The sequence below is a fragment of the Saccoglossus kowalevskii genome, chromosome 21 (assembly GCF_978046115.1).
Source record: "Saccoglossus kowalevskii chromosome 21, keSacKowa6.1, whole genome shotgun sequence".
Classification (NCBI taxonomy): domain Eukaryota; kingdom Metazoa; phylum Hemichordata; class Enteropneusta; family Harrimaniidae; genus Saccoglossus; species Saccoglossus kowalevskii.
In genome coordinates, this window is record NC_140661.1 from 27,896,638 (window position 1) to 27,921,625 (window position 24,988).

At 35.7% G+C, this 24,988-nt stretch overlaps 1 protein-coding gene across 1 annotated transcript in view; it reads right to left on the reverse strand.

Moving 5' to 3' along the window:
• Positions 1–24,174, reverse strand: part of LOC100367729 (C3 and PZP-like alpha-2-macroglobulin domain-containing protein 8) — a 69,954-nt gene extending 45,780 nt beyond the window's left edge. The window contains exons 1-18 of the mRNA XM_085495301.1: positions 24,089–24,174; positions 21,668–21,819; positions 17,885–17,907; positions 14,623–14,788; positions 12,924–12,976; positions 12,633–12,705; positions 11,850–11,963; positions 11,423–11,507; positions 10,491–10,599; positions 9,582–9,809; positions 8,514–8,681; positions 7,412–7,540; positions 7,125–7,308; positions 6,653–6,675; positions 5,476–5,637; positions 2,694–2,843; positions 2,088–2,192; positions 813–888 (exon numbers count right to left, since the gene is read on the reverse strand). Of these exons, the coding sequence (XP_085351427.1) occupies positions 813–888; positions 2,088–2,192; positions 2,694–2,843; positions 5,476–5,637; positions 6,653–6,675; positions 7,125–7,308; positions 7,412–7,540; positions 8,514–8,681; positions 9,582–9,809; positions 10,491–10,599; positions 11,423–11,507; positions 11,850–11,963; positions 12,633–12,705; positions 12,924–12,976; positions 14,623–14,788; positions 17,885–17,907; positions 21,668–21,819; positions 24,089–24,159 (2,071 nt within the window). The 5' untranslated portion in view covers positions 24,160–24,174. The remainder of the gene's footprint in view (positions 1–812; positions 889–2,087; positions 2,193–2,693; positions 2,844–5,475; positions 5,638–6,652; positions 6,676–7,124; positions 7,309–7,411; positions 7,541–8,513; positions 8,682–9,581; positions 9,810–10,490; positions 10,600–11,422; positions 11,508–11,849; positions 11,964–12,632; positions 12,706–12,923; positions 12,977–14,622; positions 14,789–17,884; positions 17,908–21,667; positions 21,820–24,088) is intronic.
• Between the last annotated feature and the right edge of the window lie 814 nt (positions 24,175–24,988).

A 24,988-nucleotide genomic window follows, 5' to 3' on the forward strand; every position in this document is an offset into this window, starting at 1 on the left:
AGAAACATGTTTTTAGAGAAGAGTAATAGTCTGTGCAAAAAAATATAATGTATATGGAAATCATTCTTGCCAAAATATTGGAAATCAATGAAAGCTTAGCTAGAACTCCTGCGAGCTGTGTGTATTGGACACAGATTTCATCCTTCAACTAAATACACCGATGGACTGCCCTAGAGCATATCAAGTATCATAGAATGAATAAGTGCATTTTGCGATATCTGAAGAATAACGTAAAATTGGCTGATTGATATGGTCATCAATGTGCACATATGTCAACACTAAATTAACTATTAACATTTATGTACATGTATCTATCTAAGAGGTATCTATTTTTTTGGTTTTTCTGTACTTTCTCCACAATGGCGACCTTATTCAAAGCAAATCTCAAGGTGCTACCAGTACCTCAATTAAAACAATAGACTGGCAAACTCAGGACTTTTTTTTTGTTTTATAGTAAAATATAATTAATTGTCAATTTAGCCTTTTTAGCATGATTACGAAAACTAGCATGATCGCGAAAGAGTTCCGACTTTGCCAGTCTATTAAAACAATTGTGATAATAGCAAATATTAATGAAACAGTTTAATGATCTTTGTGTTTTTTATAGTGACATTATACACAACTGATTCATGCCAACTGTGTTTTGAACAAAATGCTTTTATCTTGTAAGTCTCCATACTTCTTACCTGCTTCCTACATGTCAACCAATATACAATTACTATTCAAGTGTATGTGTAATTTTATGAATCTGAAACTACATAAAACATGCTTATATACAACAAAAACATGGTTTGCTTTAACTTTAACTGTACCTTGAGTGTATATATGACTGTTGTCTTGTCTATGATTCAATGCTACAACGTCTGATAATACTGTCAATCCACATTCCTGACAATAAAATATTTAGTAGAACATCAATTTGATGATTTATCAGTACTGAATCTGTTATCATAATTAATTTTATGAACTTGCACAGGGTTCAAATTTAAGTCTGTCCACTTGTTCCAAAGAGGAGATTTTACCTATAAAGACAGGTAAATATAGGAATTGGCTGTCCCTGTGATAAGGAAAATGAAAATAAGTTTTAATTATCAGGCCAAATGATATGATTAACACATTGTTTCCCATTGAGAAGTTGAGAAGTACAGTGTTTCTTGCTACTGACTATAAATTTGATGTTGCTATTCGTGATGTGCATGAAAGGTAAAACAAAAATATCAGATCATGAACTATACTAAGTTTAGAGACCCTACTAAGTTTAGAGACCATACTAAGTTTAGAGACCATACTAAGTTTAGAGACCATACTAAGTTTAGAGACCATACTAAGTTTAGAGACTATACTAAGTTTAGAGACCATACTAAGTTTAGAGACCATACTAAGTTTAGAGACTATACTAAGTTTAGAGAGTGGTAATTTACACTGCTTTATACTGGACAAACTAAATTAATTTGAGATTTGTTGTACAATCCAAACAATTGCAGAATTATATTTTGAATGCCTTAATTTTTTTCCACAAACATTTATTTATTTATATGTAATTTGCTATTTTTATTCAAATGATATATAATTTCCCGGTGGCTACAGATTTTTGATAGAAATATTCAACAAAATACATGTACATTGAAAATACATTGAAAAATTTATGTTATTTTCTGAACGGTGAAAAAAGTTGAATATCACAGGTAAAAGGTTAAATTCAGCTAGCCATCTTGTTCATTACTCACTCACATGCATGACAGCTGAGCATTATGGGTAATACCTGTAGAATATTTAGTTTTACTGCACTTTTACCTGCTGAAGCACAGAAATCCCCAAGGGCAATGCAAAACAAGGAGGAAAGCAGAAGTAGTCACTCTAGTTTATGGCATCACACCAATTACTACCATTACTTGCCTATGTTAGACAAAATGGGTTCAAATCCGAATCTAAAAAGTCAAGCTGGAGGTTTGTTTGTTTGTTTTTTCCCATTCATTTAGGCTTTTGGAGCTTTCAGCTGGAGATGTGTTAACAGAGTGGTAGTTCACAGCATCTTTAGAAAATAAGCACATGCACATATGTGAACTTGACACTTGTTGTTAACTCACGTGAAAAGCGTATTTAGCATCTCTAGATGGCGCTGTTCCTCCCCACAAAACAGTGTCTTCAAACTGTTCTTCTGTTACATCATACTCCTCTAACTCTTCAAATACCTACAAAAATAATCATTTCGGTATTGGGTCTTTTTTATGGAATAATATTTCCCAAGTTTCACATTCCTACTTCCAAACTTACAAATATTTAAACCTAAGTAATATCAAAAATATAATGTAGAAGAATTCTAGCTGGCAAGGTTTATAACATGTGTTAACACTGTATTAAATTATTTGTAGTGACTCATGTCTGAGACACACCAAAAACATTATTCTCTGCAACACTAATTTGAGCACATACTACTTATTATTATACATCTGTAATCGTAACGCCATAAGTTACAGCATGCCGCAATTTTTCGGTATTTTACGGGGTATTTTCATCCTACCATATTAGGAAATGTGAATTCCAAATATGGAACCATTACACATGTAAGTCCACTAATAATAAATAAGAATCATTCCTTCAGTGAAAATAGTGAAAATTAATAAAAAGCTAAAATAAAGTATTTCACAGTATATTATAACAGATTATAATACAAAACAGTAAGCATACATTACCTTTTGCTTTGATAATTGATATCCAGGTCTCATTAGATGAACACTCTTGTCAACAGCAGCAATACAAACACAGGATCCTGGCTTTGTATTGAAATTCATTTCAATACGCTCCCCAGGATACGTCTTATCTTTTGAAAGACTCATAGAAATCTAAAATTTAAAAAAAACAATGCAGATAATTTAACTGGTTTCCATTTGTAAATGCATGCTTTTATATGTTATAAACACACCAATATTTACTGTTGCTAGTCAGACATTGTTTTCGATTAAATTTCGCACAAGGTTTTAATTACTGAATAAAATAAAATGACGCCCAGCTTTTTCTCACAATATATTTAATTTTAAAAACATGTATTCCGTACTAAAAGTACATTTTCTGACTGAATATTTACTAGTAGCTGGCAACAGTAACATGTTGCTTATCAAAGTTTTGAGAGAAACTTCTGTTGCACTATTAACTATGCTGTTAAAATGATACTTGCAAAAAGGTTTGAAAAGTGAAAAGGTTAATACTCTTTTCAAATGATAAATAAATAGCACCTTTCCTTTCTCAAAGTCACAGAAATTTATGCATAATAATGTATCAAATGGCAATTTTCTGAATATTTACTAGTCACAACAAGATGTAGCTTGTCATAGTTTGTAGATGAGCTGTAACTTCATTACTGGCTATGTCACCAGGTGCTAGAAAGTTGAAAAGTCTATGTCACCAGGTGCCAGAGAGTTGAAAAGTCTGCCACCAGGTGCTAGAAAGTTAAAAAGTCTGTGTCACCATGTGCCAGAGAGCTGAAAAGTCTATGTCACCAGGTGCCTGAGTTGAAAAGTCTATGTCACCAGGTGCCAGAGAATTGATGATTCAATGTCACCAGGTGCCAGAAAGTTGAAAAGTCTATGTCACCATGTTTCAGAGAGTTGAAAAGTCTATGTCACCAGGTGCCTGAGTTGAAAAGTCTATGTCACCATGTTTCAGAGAGTTGAAAAGTCTATGTCACCATGTGTCAGAGAGTTGAAAAGTCTATGTCACCAGGTGCCAGAGAGTTGAAAAGACTATGTCACCAGGTGCCAGAGAGTTGAGAAGACTATGTCACCATGTGTCAGAGAGTTGAAAAGTCTATGTCACCAGGTGCCACAGAGTTGAGGAGTCAATGTCACAAGGTGCCACAGAGTTGAAAAGTCTATGTCAACAGGTGCATGGGAGTTGAAAATCTGTGTCACCAGGTGCCAAAGAGTTGAAAAGTGTATGTCACCAGGTGCCAGAGAGTTGAAAAGTGTATGTCACCAGGTGCCAGAGAGTTGAAAAGACTATGTCACCAGGTGCCAGAGAGTTGAAAAGATTATGTCACCAGGTGCCAGAGTTGAAAAGTCTGTCACAGGGGTGCCAGAGAGTTGAAAAGTCTATGTCACCAGGTGCCATAGTTGAAAAGTCTATGTCACCAGGTGCCAGAGTTGAAAAGTCTGTCACAGGGGTGCCAGAGAGTTGAAAGTCTATGTCACCAGGTGCCAAAGAGTTGAAAAGACTATGTCACCAAGTGCCAGAGAGTTGGAAAGTCTATGTCACCAGGTGCCACAGAGTTGAGAAGTCAATGTCACCAGATGCAAGAGAGTTGAAAAGACTATGTCACCAGGTGCCAGAGAGTTGAAAAGTCTAAGTCACCAGGTGCCAGAGAGTTGAAAAGACTATGTCACCAGGTGCCAGAGAGTTGAGAAGTCAATGTCACCAGGTGCCAGAGAGTTGAGAAGTCAATGTCACCAGGTGCAAGAGTTGAAAAGTTTATGTCACCAGGTGCCAGAGAGTTGAAAAGACTTTGTCACCAGGTGCCAGAGAGTTGGAAAGTCAATGTCACCAGGTGCCAGAGAGTTGAGAAGTCATTGTCACCAGGTGCCAGAGAGTTGAAAGGACTATGTCACCAGGTGCCAGAGAGTTGAAAAGTCTAAGTCACCAGGTGCCAGAGAGTTGAAAAGACTATGTCACCAGGTGCCAGAGAGTTGGAAAGTCAATGTCACCAGGTGCCAGAGAGTTGAGAAGTCAATGTCATCAGGTGCCAGAGAGTTGAAAAGACTATGTCACCAGGTGCAAGAGTTGAAAAGTCTATGTCACCAGGTGCCAGAGAGTTGAAAAGTCTATGTCACCAGGTGCCACAGAGTTGAGAAGTCAATGTCACCAGGTGCAAGAGTGAAGATATTAGAAAAGGAACAATCTGAGAGAGGTCTACAAGAAGTATCTATATGTACAATATCAAAGCAATCAAGCTAGCGGTTTTTAACAAGAAGTTGAAAATATCACTTTTACCAAAAATGTCAAAAATATTCATTAAAATTAAAGAATTGAAGATATCATCATGAAATGAACAAATCTGAAAAAGGTCTACCTGATCGAGGAACCTATATGTATAGTATCAAAGCAATCAGACAAGCGGTTTTCACAAGAAGTTGAAAATATCACTTTTTACCAAAAATCACAAAAATATTCATCAAAATTTTAAAAATTGGAGATATCATCACGAAATGAACAAATCCAAGAGAGGTCTTCCCAAGGTACATATACACAAAGTATCAAAGCAATAAGAATGGTAGTTTCCAAGAAGAAGTCAAAAAAGTAAAAAGTTGACATGGACTAACAACAATTGACTATCACTCATATGATAAGCTCTGCTCGATAAAGTCGACAGCGGAGCTAAAAATCCACTGACATTAGGAAAATGATGATATAGACCCAACTGCATTAATTCCTATTTTTACAGACATCAAAAATTTAACTTCATATTTGATATGAATGACTTACCGTATTTTCAAAACTTGGTTTAACAGGTATTGTAATACTATCAGCCACACCTTCATTATTCTCTCTCACATAGTATACAAGTAACCTTGCCATTGGTGCCATGTCATAGGTGATATTCAACATAAGATTGGTCTCACATGTACTTGGTTGTGCCTCAGTAGTCTGATGACTTATACCTTGTAACAATAAAAGTCAAATCAAATCAAAACAACAGTCATGCAATATTTGAGGAAATAAAACCTAAAATCGAAGAAAGCTTAGAAAAACTGTGTACTGAAGGTATTGGAGGCAAGAAGTACAAATATGGAATACTGTATTTACTATTCGAAGCACATTTTCAAAACACATAAAGCAAAAATTGTGTTCATTGAAATACGTATAAATTTATTTTATGTACAAAATATGTACATATTTATAATAATAAATAATATGCATGGTTTCAACCAAATGAAGTGAATATGCTTAAAATTGCCTAATTAATACGAAAATTAGGTGATTAATATGCATGGATTTAACCAAAAAGTAATCAGGCCAGTGCATTATCCCACAGCTTTTATGTATCAAGTTTCATTGAAATTTGTTCAATGGTACATGAGAAGCAAGTGAAAATGCTTAAAATCGACTAATTAATATGTACATTAGGTAATTAATATGCATGGATATCAGTGGAAGAGACACATACTAACCGCAAAGACTCCCATTGTGTGCTTTGCACACAGGAGTCAAAGTAATTTTTCACTAGATTTTATTTTGCCAATTTTACTGATGAGGATAATGCATGTATATGCTCTTCTGAACAAGTGCATGAACTACACTGTGAACTAAATTAAATATTTTGGAGTATAAGACAATTCAACATGTAGGAGTCTGTAACGTCTATTTTGTTCATCTTGGATTAGATCTTGACACAGATCAACTTTTATTGTCTAACTGGACAATGATAACTTGGAATATAAGCAGAATTGTACCCAAAAAAATTGCAGATTTTCCTCGAAAACAAAATGGCTCCCAGTCAGCCATCTTGAATTTGGTCACACAAAGATAAATTTTCATTGATGTGGTACAATACAATTGTCTTTATACTGAATTTAGATCTAATTGGACTATGTGAGTACGAGCTATAAGCAGAATTTGCAAAAGCGTTGACATCTTTGAATAGATGGCAACACAAATCAACTTTCGTTGATGTAATAGAACCCACTTGTCCTTGTACAAAGTTTAGATCTAGGCTAACCGGACAATATAAGCAGAATTCCACTAAAACTGACGAATATTGCTAATTTTCAATAAAAACAAAATGGCTGCCCAGTTAACTATCTTTAAATGGGTCAGAACAAACAAAAACTAATTTTATTGATGTATTACAATAAACTTGTCTATGTATCATATTTGGACTTAATTTTGAGACAGAATTTTGCAGAAAAAAAAAAAAGAATTACTAAACAAACAGAACCACAATCCATGAGAGCACCCCGGATTATGTCTATGTTTGGTATGGAATAATAGCATACTTTACCATACCAACTGGTTACATCATTAAGAAATGTGAGAATGCTACTATTACTTTATTAGAATAAGAGCTTGTGCATAAAAACAAAAGCACATCTGTACAGAATGTTGAGGGGGTAGTACCAAATAGGCATACTCACCTTCTGCTATTGGTACACCATTAAGAAATGTGACAACATTACTATCCACTTCTCTTTTACTCAAATCATGTGCTGCATTGTGTATTCCAGATGTTATTATGTTGCCTCTGGACACAACTTCATAATGCAGAGAGAAATTACATGGACATGTGGACAATACAGATATCTCTGCTGTGTCACCAATCTGCAAGACAGAGTGATAATTTAAAATATATGTATGTGCACGGTAACTGGTTGTATTCAACAAGATCAAAAACCTTTTTGAAATGAATACCGATCATTCTCACCTGCAGATTTTCATTGCTATTTTCTAACATAACATGGCATTTATTAGGAGCATACCAGCTGGTTATAGACATATAAGAGGCGAAATAATCGTCACCAACAGATTCACCTTTAACAGCAGTCACTATTGCCTGCAAAAAAAGTATGGAATTATATTTTTAACAATAATGTTGCTTGTTATTTCTGAGAACCACTGAAAAATAATATTTAGCAATCTGGATAAAAAAACTGGCTAAAAATATACAATACAAATTATTTTATGAAAACTGTTTGGCATGCAAATCAGCAGTCCAGATTGTTTCTTTTTTCTAGACTTCTACTGTTCACCTTGTTGGACAGTCTTTTTAACTGCACAATACATAGTACTTTGTATTTTTTTAGCTGCATTGAGACAAGCAGATCATTTAATATAAAGAGTGACACATACAAAATTTGAACACGACCACTACATTTTAAGCTGAACTCATTCAGATTCAAAGCACTAAGTTTACTGTTTGAAATTAATGTTAAATTGACCTAGCAATTCAAAAGTAAATGAAAGATACACCGTATATAACAGAATCTCAGGATTAAAAAGTGATTGAAAGCAAACTGAAAGTTATTCATATTCAGTGGTCACAGAGGTTGTGTGGCTTGCACACGGAACTATGCACTTGACCATTCGAGGCATACTGGGGTTTTAAAAACCTTGGAAAGCACATAGTTATTAGGCTAAATCTGCCATAAACTTTTGACTATCCTCGGGGGCGGAGCTACGTCACAGACGTTCCACGTTGCTAAGACGCGCACTACTGTACCATGCATTTCTATGGGCTCTGTGCGCGCTGCTGTGGAACGCCAGTCGAGCCGGTGAAAATTCGAGAAAACAATACAAACTCAACTTTGAAGTAATCCCGAACAATCAAATTTATATATGTTACACACGTAGGGCTAATCTTGTTGCACTGTTCAGAGGAGTCTCAACAATCATCCCAAAGTACCGTTTTCTGCGAGTTTTGGGCCTTTGTTTTCACCGCCGCGGGTTGCCAGGCCGTGAAAATGCCCGGATGTCCGCCCCCGAGGATTATGGACACAACACATGCATAGAGAAGAAATCACACTTACATCAACCCATACAATGCGGGCTGTCAAGGGTAAGGATGGAATTTCAAATTTAATAAACCCTTTCTCTGATACAAATTTTTTAGTGTAAAAGTTGCCACCATTGACTACAACTTTGACTATGACATCAACACCATCTGCTGGGCTTGAATCGGGATGATATACATAAAGCTATAAAAAACAACAGAACATATTTATGTTAATATAAGAAGAGGGAGATTTTCTTCTACAATATAATATCTTTTGTACATTAAAATCAATTGATATATCAGGCAGTGCAAAGAATAATATATATCCCGGTAGTCATTTGTATACACCCTGTATGTTTGAAAGGGTTTCTGACGTGTTCAAAGGAATCACACATATATTTCTGCATTGGAAAAGAGACAGCACATATTTTATGTCACATTCAAACAAGGGCAGCAGGCAACAAATGTCGGGTCAGGGATTTTTAATTCAATATGTCATACACATAATTAATTACTGGCATTAAATCATGTAAATTTTTAGTGAATATTACCACCAGTTGATTTTTTGGTTAAATAGATAGGTCGTAGTAAATCGTGATTACACTCTGCATAGTGTGGATTTTTGCATAACTCGGTGAGCGTTCACATTTTGATTCTGCATGTTTTAAGAGACAGGATATGACATAATGCATTTCAAATTCATTCAAACCATGTACCCTTAGTTGAACGCAAATTTTATCTATGGAAGTCATAAAGGAAGGTTGAAAGAGCAAATAAAGTGACATGCATCCACTACACTATCCTTCTACCAAGTTTGAAGTAAATCAGCCAAAGATCTCACACCTCATACCTGAACAGGGATTAATAATAAGGTTATCACAATAATACTGCAAAATATGCACCATTAAGGCAATACAGGAACACTCAACCTTCACTACGTATTAGTCGACACTATCGCCTTCCTACATACATTGCAGTATTCTCATAATAATCTCAAATTATCTAAAATCATTTCAAAATTGTGCAATCATGTATGAAATAATAGATCCCCTGAAGTTCTGATAATCTAAATTTATCAATGTTTAGTTATTAAGACTTATACCTTTCCCTTATAAGGCAGACCAGGCTTGAAATGCTTCCTGGTGTCTTTAGTGAACTTCATATCAACTAGTTTTGTATGTACAGGAGTAGTGTCATCAGTTCCGACAGTAGTGCTACCATCAATACTGGTAATAGATGCTTCAATGTATAAGATACCACGGAAGTAGTTAGAGAGATCACTACCGACTATAGGTTTAATGCATACAGTGTACTTTGTAGAACCATCAATCTAGAAAGAAAAATTACACAGTTACGTAAGTTGGATGAAAACTATTAAGGTCATCTGTGAGTATGTGTTACGCAAAGCCTACCTACTTAGAAAGCTTCAAAGGAGGTGGTTATCATGCTCCATCCTGTTTGAAATGGGATGAGTAGCTACGTATACAACTTGTTTACATAGAATTCAAACACATGTTGCGTGACGACCACCCGTTTTTCTCATAAAGAGATTAACCAGATCCATCGAAACGGGCAAGTCCAACTTACATACAAGAAGTCTATTTGACTCTAAAATCTATCTACGATGATGTCCTGGATCAAAAAGTAGCAATGTTGGCCATGAGTGGTTCATAAATTGGCTATGTAAGCACTTATTTATTACAGCACACCTCAGTTGGTCTGAACAGTAACATTTGTATACAGTATTGATGAAAGAAACAACTGTTCAAAGTAAACTAATGTAGAAACATCTTCAAATAAATATTTATTTCATGTCATATTGTATTTACATCCATTTCCTGAATATCTGGTAATTAGGTAATCAATATACATGTTTTTTCAACATTAAGCTAATCATGTCTGTAGATTACCCAAATGAACCAAATGAATTATTATACAAATTATGAAATTATTATGCACAAATTTTGGTCTATATATTGTATAAATATTTTATATTTTACGTCACACTTACATCCATTTCCTGAATATCTGGCTGTCCTTCATATGGTTTGTAATATCCAAGACCATGTACATTTGTTTTCACTGTCAATTTGCCTTGCACTGGTTCACCATATGTATAACTATGTTAGAAAAAGTCATAATTAAATCAAAGACTCAAGGCAGTACAAGGGTCATTATCAATATAGTAATTGTGAGAGTTGCTACAAGTCTGGCATTTTTGATTCAAAGACAGCTATATTACTGAGAGATTTAATTCATAGGCTGTTGTTGTAGATAGTGATAGAATCAGTGACGGCACAGGGGGAAGAGGGGCGGTCGCCCCCTTGGAAAAAAAGTTGGGGGCGTCGCCCCTTCAAAATCTAGCTGAAACCCTTTGTGACAGCAAAATTTGCCCATCAGAATACAGGAAATAGTGTTTCAGGGGGACTATATTTCAAAATTTTTGAGGGGGAGCATGCCCCCTGACCCCAAAGTAAGGTAGCGCCTTTGGCACAAATTTGGTGAGCAGAACCCCCCCCCCCCATGCAAAATTTCGTGCCGCCACCTTTGTAGGAGAAACTTGATACCATACTCAAAAGTATATTAAAATAGTTTGTATTAAAACTGTATATACTATAAAATCTGTATTAAAAGCAGTGACTTCTATTTAAATGGTACAATGCAACAGAGGGGATGCAGCTTCTATTAGAGCATCTACACATATGGGAAACGATGAAATGTTGGTTCCAACATGGTTCCCAAAGAATAGGTGCGACTTCTATTAGGGATGCGGTTTCTAATACAGATTTTACGGTACTAGCTATTGTACTACTAGTATGACACGATGTCATGCTGTATAGGTCTTTAAATATTATTATGGTATAACAATATATACATATTGACAATATGTCAATATTATAATACTAAATTAAACCTCCTGGTTAACTATGACAACCATCTTACCTAGCTGAAACTCTGATGCTGTAACATTTATTGGTATTTACTATGTACGGAGGTGGTTCAATGATCATTTCAAATTTTGGAAGAACTGTAACAAAAGTGGGAAGGATGTCATGTGAATCAAAACAAAAAACAAATTGGTGTACACATACAAACTATTATGTCTTGTCTTTACTCCAAATTTATATATACATGTATGTATGTATAAGAAAAAAATGGCTGCAAGTTGGCCATTTTTAATCAAATTGCAAAACAAAGGAATGATTCAGTGAAAATAAAATATACCATTTTTCCTATATTTTACATTCAACTTGTCAAAAATCTGTGAAAATAAATTCCATACAAAACGCCCAAAAAATATTTTTTCAGCGTAAATTAATTCCAGCTAAAATAAAGTATTTCACAGTATAATGAATATGTATATACTTACCAACTGTTTGTATTTCTATTGTTTTATTATACGTTATTCCACCTGATTCAACATATATTATCCACTCTCCCAGTAAAGGCTGGTCTGACAATGGAAAATTCATTTTTACAACACCTGAAATGATATAAATAATTACCTTTTAATAATTATATAATAAACAATAAAACTAGTTGTTCTAAATATATTATTTAATATACAGGAACTATTGCACTGTGTTTTAGAACACAAAGCTTGACAACATCAATCTCCAGCTGTGGTTGTTCTATTCTGAAGGAATCCAATTTTAAAGACAAATCTCCTGGCCAACAGGTAGAGAATCCATAGCAATGGCTTATGTGGCTTATGAATTTAAAGTCTGCTTGTACGTTGATTCAACCTTTTCACCACAAGACTTTCTTGCCCACATTTTTTCTTATATTCTTCAATATTTCTGGAAATGAACCCTAATTTTGGAGCCAATTTGACTGAATGTTCAGTTTTTACTTAAAAAGTTTGGCTTTTTTGTCCCAATCTTCAGAAAGAAATTGTAGACTATCAACAGGACTATTTTGTCAATTTATGATGAAAACAGGAAACTGGTGGCAAAAAGTTTAACCTAATTAAATAGCTTGAGTACACTAGATGAACAGAGCATTAAGTAAAATATCATATTTGCTAACAATACATCAAATAGAATTGTCTCACAAATGACTGCCAATCTATTGTGGAATCAACACTCAGTAATGTACAACTAGAGAACTGAAAATTGATTTACTGTGAGTCAATTATATTCACATTACTTACCACAACAAAGTGGTTCAGGATTCTTCCACTGTATCATCCTGGATCCTTTGGGATCTGTGACATATGCTTCCATCTGCAACAAAAGATTATGTAAAACATTTTATACTTTTATACTTGATTGCTTTATGTAACATACTGCATATGTAATGAATAAACAATTAGTCATTGTCCATAAAACACTATAAAACATGTTTTTTTTTTCAGTTTAATTAAGTTTATTTTATAAATGTTGGCAAAAAATTGCCTTGGAATCTTAAATTTGCTGATGAAAATTCTGAAAACACTACTTACGTCATTGTCCAATGGTCTTAGATCTGGTCCAGTTGTTATAACATGAATCTGAACTGAAAATTAGAAAATTGTTAAAAGAAAGTTAACATACTGGTAATATGTTCACGGTATCAACATTTGGTCCAAATCGAGACAGTAAAAAGTAATAATGATAATAAATTATTGAAAACTATCGTTGTTTGTGAGTGATGTATTATGTGAAATATAATCGTATAAGAGATATTTTTTTCCAAATTACTTATCAGTGTTCAGGTCAAGAAAATAATCATGTCTTAATAATTTCTGAGTCAATCGCCAATTCTTTGGTAAAAAAAACCACAATAAAAATGCCTTTCATTTTACATGTGTAATCAGCCATCTCTCTTCCCATGCCCTTATGATCCTAACCTCCGACATACAGTCCATCCGCAGTGTTAAGCTATTTACCGGTACATACAAGTCCACAAATGTAGTGCACAGACAGCGTACATAGGAGCAGTTCTGACCTGACGAAAACATACTCGGGCACACAGGACACCTTACATGGATGTAGCTGCAGTTCTGTAGCTCTGGATTTCGCTGGTGTCCGTTTTTGGCGTTTTCTGTTGCATCGGTAGTCTGATTCGTTCTTCTATTGGTAATTGAAAAACTCACTCGTTCGCAATTACCAATAAACGAACAAATCAGACTACCGATTTGCTGCAGTTTAGCAGCTCTTATTGGCCGCTTAAGCTATTTTGATATAACGCTGGTCGCCCCGCAACGTATACCACGACCAAGAGAGCTGCATAAACTGCAGCAAACTACCGATGCAACAGAAAACGACAAAAACAGACACCAGCGAAATCCAGAGCTACAGAACTTCAGCTAACATGGATGACGCCTGAAAACGCGTCCCATTTACGTGAACATGACACTGGTGTTGTGTGCAGGATTGTACAATTTAAAAACAATGGTATTATAGCGCATATCTCTGATATATCTAGTCAACGTGAATACCTATATTATCACCGATACAGGCAACCAACTTTCCAAATATCAAATCTACAAAAGATTCCCTAAGATGGTGTGATTAACACACATGGCTGCTTTTACAATTACGATATATGGTGTCATTAATAGTATGCTGTCATTGGGCAATCTAACTACAGGCTTCATATATAACAGATGTTTTGCATTTTTGGTGTTTGTGTACTATAAACATTCAACCGAATACTGTAGAATACTTTATTTCAGCTGGAATTAATTTTCGCTGAAAAGACATTTTGGGTATTTTGTATGGAATTTATTTTCACTGATTTTTTTACAAGTTGAATGTAAAATAAAGGAAAAAAAGTATATTCGCTGGATAAAGTATTTTACAGTATATTAATTTTGCCCCTGTCGACGAGGATGATATGTGAACGTTTGCTAAGCTAAGGAGTCCAAAACAAACTTGTTAGCAGACGACAGGCGAAACTTGGCATGTGAGTGCGCCATCTAACAAGATAAATACACTTATTCTAATTCTATATATGAGGAGTTATTGACAACTCTTGCACAAACTCCGGAATGTGGGCCAAACGTGGGCGTGGTCGGTTTGTAACTGGACTTCCTAACTGATATAGCTTCGAGCCTCATTCGGAAGTCATGGGAATACATTTCCTAAAGTAATTAGGACCTCACACTAAGTTCAATGTGAACCACGCTTTGACATGCCGGAATAATAATAACTAGTTACCTGTTTGTCCCGGTTTATAGACCGGTTTGTCAGTTTGAATAAAGATTGAAGAGCCTTTATCATCAATTGTCACCGTCGTTTGATTTTGAAACGTGTACCCGCCAGCATGTAGGTCACAGTTACCGCAAATTTTGAGTTCAGCTTTACCCTTCGTCGTCCTTGGAACCTGTAACATATATCAACAAATTATGTTATGTTATCGATATTTAAATTTGCAGTTTTTAGTTTCATGGGCCTTGCTCCAAGTTCTACCCGAGTAATACGCAATGGTTGGTTTCTCGGAAAAGAGCATTTTTTAAGCGGATGCGTAAATCGGCGAATTTAGCTATTCTCCTTCGGCGTCATATAGGTGTACACGTGACCTCATAGAGTGGAAGATGATTATTACTTGTGATATAAATGGGGACAACCCCTTGCAAATGTGCAGTAGACGTGATTTAGAGTGACCTCCGAGACTCTAAGGCCATAAATGCCAATACAAGTTACGCTAAACGTAATAAACTTCAACAAATCGTGTATTTACGAGTTATGTACAGTCAGTTGGACGCCCAGGAAAGAGCAGCGCTACGACAGTTTAGTAACATGAGGATTTTTAAATACATAAACAATCCCAAGCGGCTGTGATTGATTTGGGATGTTTTTGTAATCATCAATTTCCATGTGGCTTGTCGTAGCAAGGCTGAATTAAATGACTGGCGTTGGTGCGATACACCGACGTACGTGTTTCATTCCACGTGGTGGATAGAGGAATCCTTTGTTATAACATGGAACTACTGCAGTTCAACAGTTACAATAAATGAAACTACCTATTATTTAACTGCTCATGTCCACGGAGGATTAAATATATCTCTATTTATATCTCAATTTGAATGGTATATTTATTGGAGTGTAGTTTATTCAACGTTTATGGTGTTATCTTTGTACTACTAAACAGAATCGTCATCGTACTTGCTGGGTTTATAGGGGATATCATTCACTCTTAACAAACGTTTAACCTTTTGCATGGTATCGTCGCATAGGTCATCGACACTGCGCCCACTATAATCGACGCTGAGAACTGGAAAACCAATCCAAGGAGCTAATAAATAGATTCTCAAACTCAACAATCATGGCTAATTCTAATTGGTAGGAATTGTATTCGCTGTTGAGGTGACTTTCTCGCTAGACTAAAAACAACGGTTTTTATGTCACCCATTCATTATCTGAACCATATAAATAAATCGTATAAGCCGGTGGATAATCGCTACAATGTCGTTAACGGGTTGATATCCAAACTTAGATATTGTCTAGCATCAGAATAATATACCACACACGTTTCACACCACAACACGTATACATGCTCGATGCTATCGAAGTCACGTTCCTACAACATGCATATGGGAATAGTATAATTTTCAATTCTGCTAGTTATCAGATTACTGATATGTAAACGTGGCATTTATACACTCCATATCATTTAAGTTTGAAATACTCCTAACACAGTAGGGATCGATGATCTCCCTTTTTCGAATTTTCGCCATACTACCGGTAGTACCCAATATGTAAATGTTAGAAGCAAGTAACAGCGAGTATGTCCGATAACAAATCCGACAGTGGTGGTGAGAGAAACACACTTGCAAGAATCATGGAAGGTACTAACGGTTGTACTAGTACCTTACATGCACGAATATACCTGGGAATAAAGTTATATATAATATGATATGCCAATGTCATATTGTAGGAGAAATATCCCAACGAGTTGAAAATAAATTACTTATTTTTGTGCATTATGTTCACAGTTTCAACGCATTGGTGATCACACCAGTTTGTCATGGATTTTGAATTCAAAATTAGTCAAAATAAACAAGCTAAGCTTCAAAAAAATAGTTCAGCAACCCCATTTTTTTGGAACTTTCAAATGCCCAGTCATAGAGAATAAAAGTAAGGAAATTCATGGGGGTCGCTAGGAGAAACCTACTGACGGGTATGTAAAGCAGACAATGGGTCTATACAAGGAGTCCCTTTTTGATATTATCAAGGGTTAGTGGGTCCCGTTTTGAACTCCTTTAAGAGGTGGGGTTTCCTTCAAAATTTGTTTTAAAGTTGGTATATCGCATACCCGTATATGAATAATACAAGTTATAATAAAACCATCTTTATTGGTGGAGGATCTTCTTTGAATCTTAATATGAAAACATAATAAAGTAGGATGACAGGTGCGGATTTAGGGGTCACATCTGGTGCATGTAGTGATGTATGGCAATTGCAGATGGAAACAATTACAAAAATACGATATATCAATGGAATCGAACCGTGACATGTGTAACGTGTCCCAATAACATATTGTCGAATGTGTCGTGGAGTAGGGTCTGTTATTTGCTAGATTTACATTACACGGCAGCATTTTATCGGAGCAGAACTATTGCTTTTCCCATCAATTATTATTATCTCTTGTGCGTTCTCCGATTTGGGCCAAACGATAGCGGAGTTCTGTTCAGTTCATTCAGAGCATTAAAACACAGCTTCTAATAACTTGAGAATCAATATCTTTCTAAAGGGCGGTGGTCGTCGCGCTGTGCATGTGTGACATTTGTGTTGATAAACATTGATTTTCCCACAATCCAGGGCGCGACTTGCATTAATTGCCGCCAGTGACTCATTTAATATCTTCCAATCTCCAAACAAATACCTAATTAAAGCTTGGTAACGTCTCAGTTTGCACTCGTTGATCTTCGCAGCAGTCGAAGTCGCCGTCTTTGTTTGTATGATGGTCATATATCTCACGCATGCGTGGCGCGACGACTACCGCCCTTTAATATTTGAGAATCTGCTTTGAATCTAGACGGGAAAAGCTCCGTGATATCGATGTCTTCGTGATATCGACGACCATACCAAAGAAGGTCGCTTTAAGAAGACAAGTAAGAATGGGGCTGCAATTCGTTCATCTATAGTTTGCGTACAGAAATTGCGAACGATATCGGCTCCTAAGATCCCGTGATTCAAATGGGTCTTAATTTGAACGAGGTGACAGAGGTTGCGATTTCGGTCCGATGCTATTACACGGTCTGGCCCATGACGGTGCTAGTCCTTTATATCAGAGCCGAACGCGTTTAAACGACAATTTTTACTGGCTGGAGCCGGTTCGAGCCGTCGAGTTCCAAAAATGTTAGAGTATACTTCAGTTTACTTCACATATGTAAATATATCTTAGCCATTTATTTGTTTGTTTTCATCTATCGTTGTGTTGTTTAGTTTTTATGTTCTCTAAAATAAGACCACTTACCTCTAATTTCAAAGTACCTTTTCCTGAAATAAAAAATAGTAACACATTATAAGTAATGCTAATAATCGATAACAATCACAAAAGGCAAACTCACACGGGTTGGACGTACTTTTTCTGAAGAGTTACTAGTTTGAACTAACCTGTGTACAAGTATACATAATGTTTTATAGGGTCATTGGAGTTATAGATGTTATAAGTAATTTGTAAGCTTGTAAATTTGGTTTTCAAACTGGGAGTCGTGCCTTTTTTGTTTATTTTGTCAGAATACAATGTTCATGTAAAATCAAAATACTATTTTAATGGCAATTAAAAAACAAGCAGCCTGTCGACTGAGATAGCTCCACTGCTAGCAATGCACATTTCAATTAAAGAACTGAAGATATCCTTAGAAAATGAACAATATGCTGTTTTTAACAAGAATTCAAAATTATCACTTTTCACCCAAAATGACAAAAATTATCATCGAAATTAGATAATTGAAGATATCACCACGAAATTAACAAACCTAAAAGAGGTCCACATGTAGTACCTATATATGTAGTATAAAAGCAATCGGACTTGTGGTTTTTAACAAAAAATTGAAAATATCACATTTTACCAAAAATATTCACCAAAATTAGAGAATTGAAGATATCATCATGAAGTGAACAAATCTGAGAGAGAACCACATGTAGTTCATATATATGTAATATCAAAGCAATTGGACTTGCGGTTTTTAACAAGAAGTCGAAAATATAACTTTTTACCAAAAATGACAAAAATATTAAGCAAAATTAGAGAATTGAAGATATTATCATGAAATGAACAAATCTGATAGAGGTCTACCCAAGGTACATATACACCAAGTATCAAAGCATTCAGGCTTGTAGTTTTCAAGAAGAAGTCGAAAAAGTAAAACATTGACACGGACGACAGACGACGGACGACGGACAATCACTCATAGGATAAGCTCCGCTCGACAAAGTCGACAGCGGAGCTAAAAACAGGAACTATTTTTCAATGTCCATACGTACCTACCGTGTCACATGTTTTGACAGCTAATGAGTACTGTTTGATTTCACGCGTGAAAAAATAATGGATTCTCTGAATGCGATAAACTATATAAATGGCCCAACCCACAAACACGTTGATAAAAGTTGAATGTATATGCATATTATTTCAAAATAAACAGTTTACTAGTACATCATCCGGTTCAGTTCTGAACTCGAGGGCCATTCCATTTCTAGAAACGGACAATGTTTTTCCTACATTTTCAGTCACTTAAATAATTGTCACGTGATAATTACGGCATGCCGGGAACTCGAAGCAAATTTCGCAAATTATAGAGTTATGCTCGACCAAGTAAACACTGTTAGGGAGTAAGGCATCAGAATATTACACCATTGCGAGTTCTCGGTCTTTTAATTATAACTATAAGGTAGAATGCTACACAAAAATAAAAATATTGTCATTTTCTTCATTTTTACGTATTTTTTATTTCATGTCACGAAGATTTAACCATGGAACGGATATATCTCAAACTTTTTACTCGGTGAGATATGGCGAAAAAAAGTTATGTAGGGTCTTACGGGGTATTTATTGATGTCTGAAAGTATTAACAAAGTTACAATATTTTAGCGTTGTTTTTTTATCGAGGAAATGCGTTTCATTATGAAAACTGTTCTTAAAATGACATTGTATGCTGTAGACATGGAAAGTAAAGTATGCAAATAACACCGAATAAACGGCAAGGTAAATACTACGTCAAATTATAGTAAACACGTACTGCGTGCGTGACTCGAACAGGCGCTCGCGTACGGCATCCCCATATCATATCATGGACGGGTTTCATGCTCTTTGCACGCAATAAGCTCGGTTATTAAAGCGCTTTTGGTCGTCGCACAGCGCGTGTTCGAATTTCATGTAAATAAACAATGTATTTTACACGCGTTGTATACGTTGCTATGAGTCCCATATCGAACAGGACGCGGCGCGACGACTGCCGCCCTTTAAGCATAATTTTTGGGAGGATGCCCGGTGGCCGAGGAGGAGACGTGTAGTGACGTGAAGCTATTCGATTAGGTGATGTAGTATTTACCTTGCCGTTTATTCGGTGTTATTTGCATACTAGTCTCAGCTTAGAAGGACCATGGAGGTAAAGAGTCATTTTTTACCTCCATGGAAGGACAGACTGGTTTGAGGCGAGGGTGTGTCGGGCTTGAACAACGCGCAGTTGATATAACCCGTTTTAATTTCGCGAGGGGAAAATTTGGTGAGTCTTAATAAATCACGAAATGTGACAGTGAACATTTCAATTCTGGAATGTTCTGTCACAGGAACTAAAGACTACCAAAACACAAAAGTTTTACAGTAGGTCGAAGACCTCTACTCTAGCCAATAAAACCATGCCATGTCATCATTTGCATTAGCGCGCTGTAAGGTTCTTCGATGATCACGTGACATGCTGTTACTTGCATGAGAAGGTATTCGTCTTATCTACGCCAAACTTACAGAAATGTGCGTGGGGTAAAAACAAAATGCGCGATGTGTAAAAAAATATTCGTATGTACAGAACCCTTGGGCAAAGCCACGTGTGTTTTGCAATCACCTAACACGATTTCGATCTTAGAGGACTTCAATCGTCCAGGCAACAGTAATTACTTTCGGAACTAGCCATTAATCTGCCACTAAAATATGCCATCATATCTGAAAGAACACTTGAATCTATCATCTGCGTCTTAATGTCAGCTATTACAACCCATTACAGATGTGTCAAGTCTTGAACAACCATTACCACGACGGAAACCGTATCAAATCACCAACCTCGTAGTCCCAATTCAAATATTCACTCACAATCACACTGTTTTCCCGCTGGATGGTTGACAGTTTGGAACTGTTGGTCATCTGATTGACGTAAAACGCCCTGAAGGAACCGTACTTCCTTTCAAGATAATACTAATACATGTATTTGTATTTTGCCGTGAGAATAATGTAACATGTTGTTTTGTAAATCAGTGGATACAGTGATATTTTTTGCCAGTTTTCTCTAAACAGTTTTTTCTGTTTGTTTGTATTACCGTGTGCGTACAGTAATCCCCGGCGTCTGCGTTGTGTCACGTTGTGTTAAGTTGCGTTTATTTGCCTGTGAATATAAATTCTACAAGTTTGTTCGCTCATTCTGTCCCAATGTCACATGATTATTTCCTTGTAGGAGATTCGGTGTTATGACTACACGTTCACGTGAATATTTCATCACTCTCGGCGTTTTACTATTTTTACTATGTTCACATATGAACAATCGAATAATTTGATTAAAAAGTATCGTTAAAATACATTAAATCACAGATTATATTAGCGTTATTAGGAAAGTTGACTAACTATACACATTGGCAAGAATGAGAATTCCCGCTGGTGAAAGTACCGACGTTTAATGGGAAAATAAAAAGCACATTGTATGTATGTTAACATTCCCGTGAATGTTTAATAGACACAATATCGCGTCTTTGCGTGTATTAGAATAAAAATCGTGCCAACAAATATTGTCTTGTTATGTAAACTACCCCCAAACATATATGGTGTTGATTTTTATTGTTGCACATTATTTAAAGATTCTGTACAATTCGGGACTTATGACATTCGAGCATGGAAAGTAAAAGGTCCTTCTGCCTTCCATGATTCGAGTATTATTTGCAGCACTTTTCTGGAGATTGACTGGAATAGACAAAACTGTAATTGTCAACATATTGTGATTCTTCAACATATTGTATATAGCGCGTGAAATTGGTATAATTATAACAAACTTACCTAAAATAAGTCCCTTGGTGAACGCGATTTGGTGTTCATGGACGACAAGATACGCTCTCACGGGTATAGGTTCAGTGGCTTCGAATATTGTAATGCTTATACTTTCTGTTACGCCAGGGCGAAACACCGATGGTGCAGCAACTAAATATCCACTGCAAAATTAAATTGATAAAGTCGTTAAGATGACTCGAGCAAATATATTTGACATCATGTGCCTTACCGAAACTAAAGATGATTAGAACTTAGTGAAGAATACACGTGGCGCTACGACTGTTGCTGTTATTCTTCTACTAATAGTAATGAGTTCAGGATATGTAGCGTACCCAATATGGTGTTCTCTCACGACAGTGGACTAAGTTAGCGTTGTTTTATATATATCAAGTCACCACGTTCGCCTACCTTTTTATCAAATTTCAAAAATATTTCATATTTCACCATATTTTTTTTCAAAATGCCACCATTTGAGTTTTGACGCTATATAAATAACATAAAAATATAAAAATTCCCATGGAAACATGGTGATCCGATTTTGTTTGGCTTACTAACGAACCGACTTGGCAAAGCATAAGGGTGACAAAATTGTTAAGAAAAGTTTCAAGTTCGAATTCCCGAGGAAGCAAGTAGTTTGTGGTAACAATTCATTATCGTGTGTTGGGTCTAATGTTTCTTTTTACTAAACGATACTTGAATACCATAATTCACACAAACCGGTTATACGGAATACACCTAATGACTGCTGGGGCACAACACGACGTTTGTGAAAAATAACCGGAATAATTCTATTCGTACATTTAAATTAATGATTCATTTCGTCGAAAACTGTAATTTACGATCTTCCGTCCGGCATCCAGTTTTTACTAAATAAGACGTAAGACGATTAATTTTCAATGTAACAGATAGGCTTAGATCAGGGGATACCAAAACAACTAACGTCATGGCAGTGAACACGTGGAAATGTCACACCGGTTCACTGAGCATCGCTAACGCGTCCATGTGGGAATGTTGAATGGATTAACCAGATGCCACGCGCGCACACACACAATATATACTTCTGGTAACCGATATCACGTTTATATAAATATTCTATATCCCGCTGAACCACAAGAGGCATTTCTCTTGGCGGGAAACCTAATGTTTGTATTGAATCGATTAGGTAAATCTTAAAACAAATATTTTTGCGGCTCATACATTATAGGGGATACATACTGAGTTTTCATCCTTATCATGTACTGCAGATTACCATATTTTAACTTAGAAATTTTTTTTCTCTATTTTCGTGAATCAGTGAAAATAAATAAAATCCACCGAAAATACCTTTTTTCCCTTTATTTTACACTTAGCTCGTCAAAAATGACCGCAATACAAACTATAATTCAACTCCAGATCCTATAAAGGATACGATATCAATAAAGTTTATTATTATTATTACAAAATAGCCAAAATGTCCTTTTCAGCGAAAATTAATTAAAATATTATACAGTATAGCAACGAAAGTTGAATTGGTTGCTATAGATACGTTGATTGTATTTAAGAATGTGTTATTATCGTTATAGTGTACTAGTAAGTCATTTTAGGTAAGACCATAAACATCTTGTGCGGTTTTGCGACAGATGTTAAATAGATTGATGACTTATTTGACGATTATAGCCACGGTTAAAACAAAAAGAAATTACTGTAACTGCGCATGTCTCCAACTTTCTAAGGTTTGTATTTAGTTTGTGTTTTGAATGTGGTTTGTTTTGTATTTGTATCATTCTCCTTCATTTAATTGTTTTGTTATATAACCAATTTAATCCCTTCTGGGGAAGTACGTGTTTCAATGAACTACAGATATGCTGGTTCATTTGAAATTCCACAGTCTCTCTACCAGTGATAGAGAACTGTTATCAGAGAAAGAGTGCACAGCCGAACGATGTCACGTATGTTTACAGCATACGTACGTTATATATAAAGTTGATTTGTTTCAAGGAGCTAAGTTTTCAATATAAACCTTTCATCGTAAACACGCCAGCATGTGTTATCTTACTGCGTCTGTTTGATGAATCAGCAACGGAACACTACAAAAATGTGTCCTTGGCCCCCGTAGAATCCTTCCTCGCACACCACTATGGAGTACAATGGGTATACCATTAAACTAAAACATTTTCATTTCTAAAAGGGTGTCATTATCCAGTTTCCTTTGAGACGAAAACAAACTTTTCAACTCATAATACGGTTCTTTAAATGCCAGTCTGAGAGGTTATCGTATCTCGGTAATCGTTTACATTACTGCAGCGGAACAACTATTAAAGTACAAACTACAAAATGCAACTGTTCTGATCGGGCGACACTAGTTATACTAAAACTACAAAAGAATATTAACAAAATACATAATATATATATATATATATATATATATATATATCATCAGCATCGACTTACTTGTTGGCGGTAACTGGCGAGCAAACACAAAAACAAAGTACAACTAACGCACACAGAGCTGATTCCAGCATTGTAAACGCTTATACTGTTCTAAATATAAGTCCTTGGCTCTCCTTGTGGTCAGCTTGTCTTACCACGGTTTAGGAACCGTGGTTTCACACAGTAGTCTGACACATCGAATATATCTTGAATGTGGTGAGCTCGGCAGGATCTCACATCTAGATAAAATGTTGACTGTTTAAAATCTCTCCGTGTAAATTGATCATCGACCCCTTATCAAGACACTCAAGTGTGTCATTTACCCACAATGCACTCCTATGTCATGCACTTGAACCCGTTTGACTCCCTAGCTTCGGCTGCGTAGTGCTCCTAAATAGAAAGAAGAAAAAATAGGATGTGTGATTCAAACATTTCTTTTTCTAATATTTTCGAAGAATGCGCACACATGAAGTAAGATATATGACATAATTTAACACACATATGTATTACATATGCAATAAATTTTGTTAGTAACAAATAACCAAGACCTTAGAAAACAGGGACATGCTACGGTGGGTGCTATTTTCATGTAACCTTAGTTCCCCAGAGGTGTGAAATGGGTGGGGGTAATCCCCTACCGAATTCACACCTCAGAAGGACTGACAACAAAGCTATGTCAACACCAACGGGACGCAGGAAGTTTCAGTCAACACTGAGCACCCCGGAAGTTTGGTCACACACATGTTTGACATCTTATCTATTGAGTTCTTGCAGTTATATATATTATTTATTAGAAAATAAATATAATTAAGAAGTTCTTGCAACGTACGAGTCAAACTAAGTAATTTGAAATACGCCGTGCTGTCAACGCACAAGTTATTAATTTATTACTTTCTGATTTTTTGTAGTTATTAGAACTTT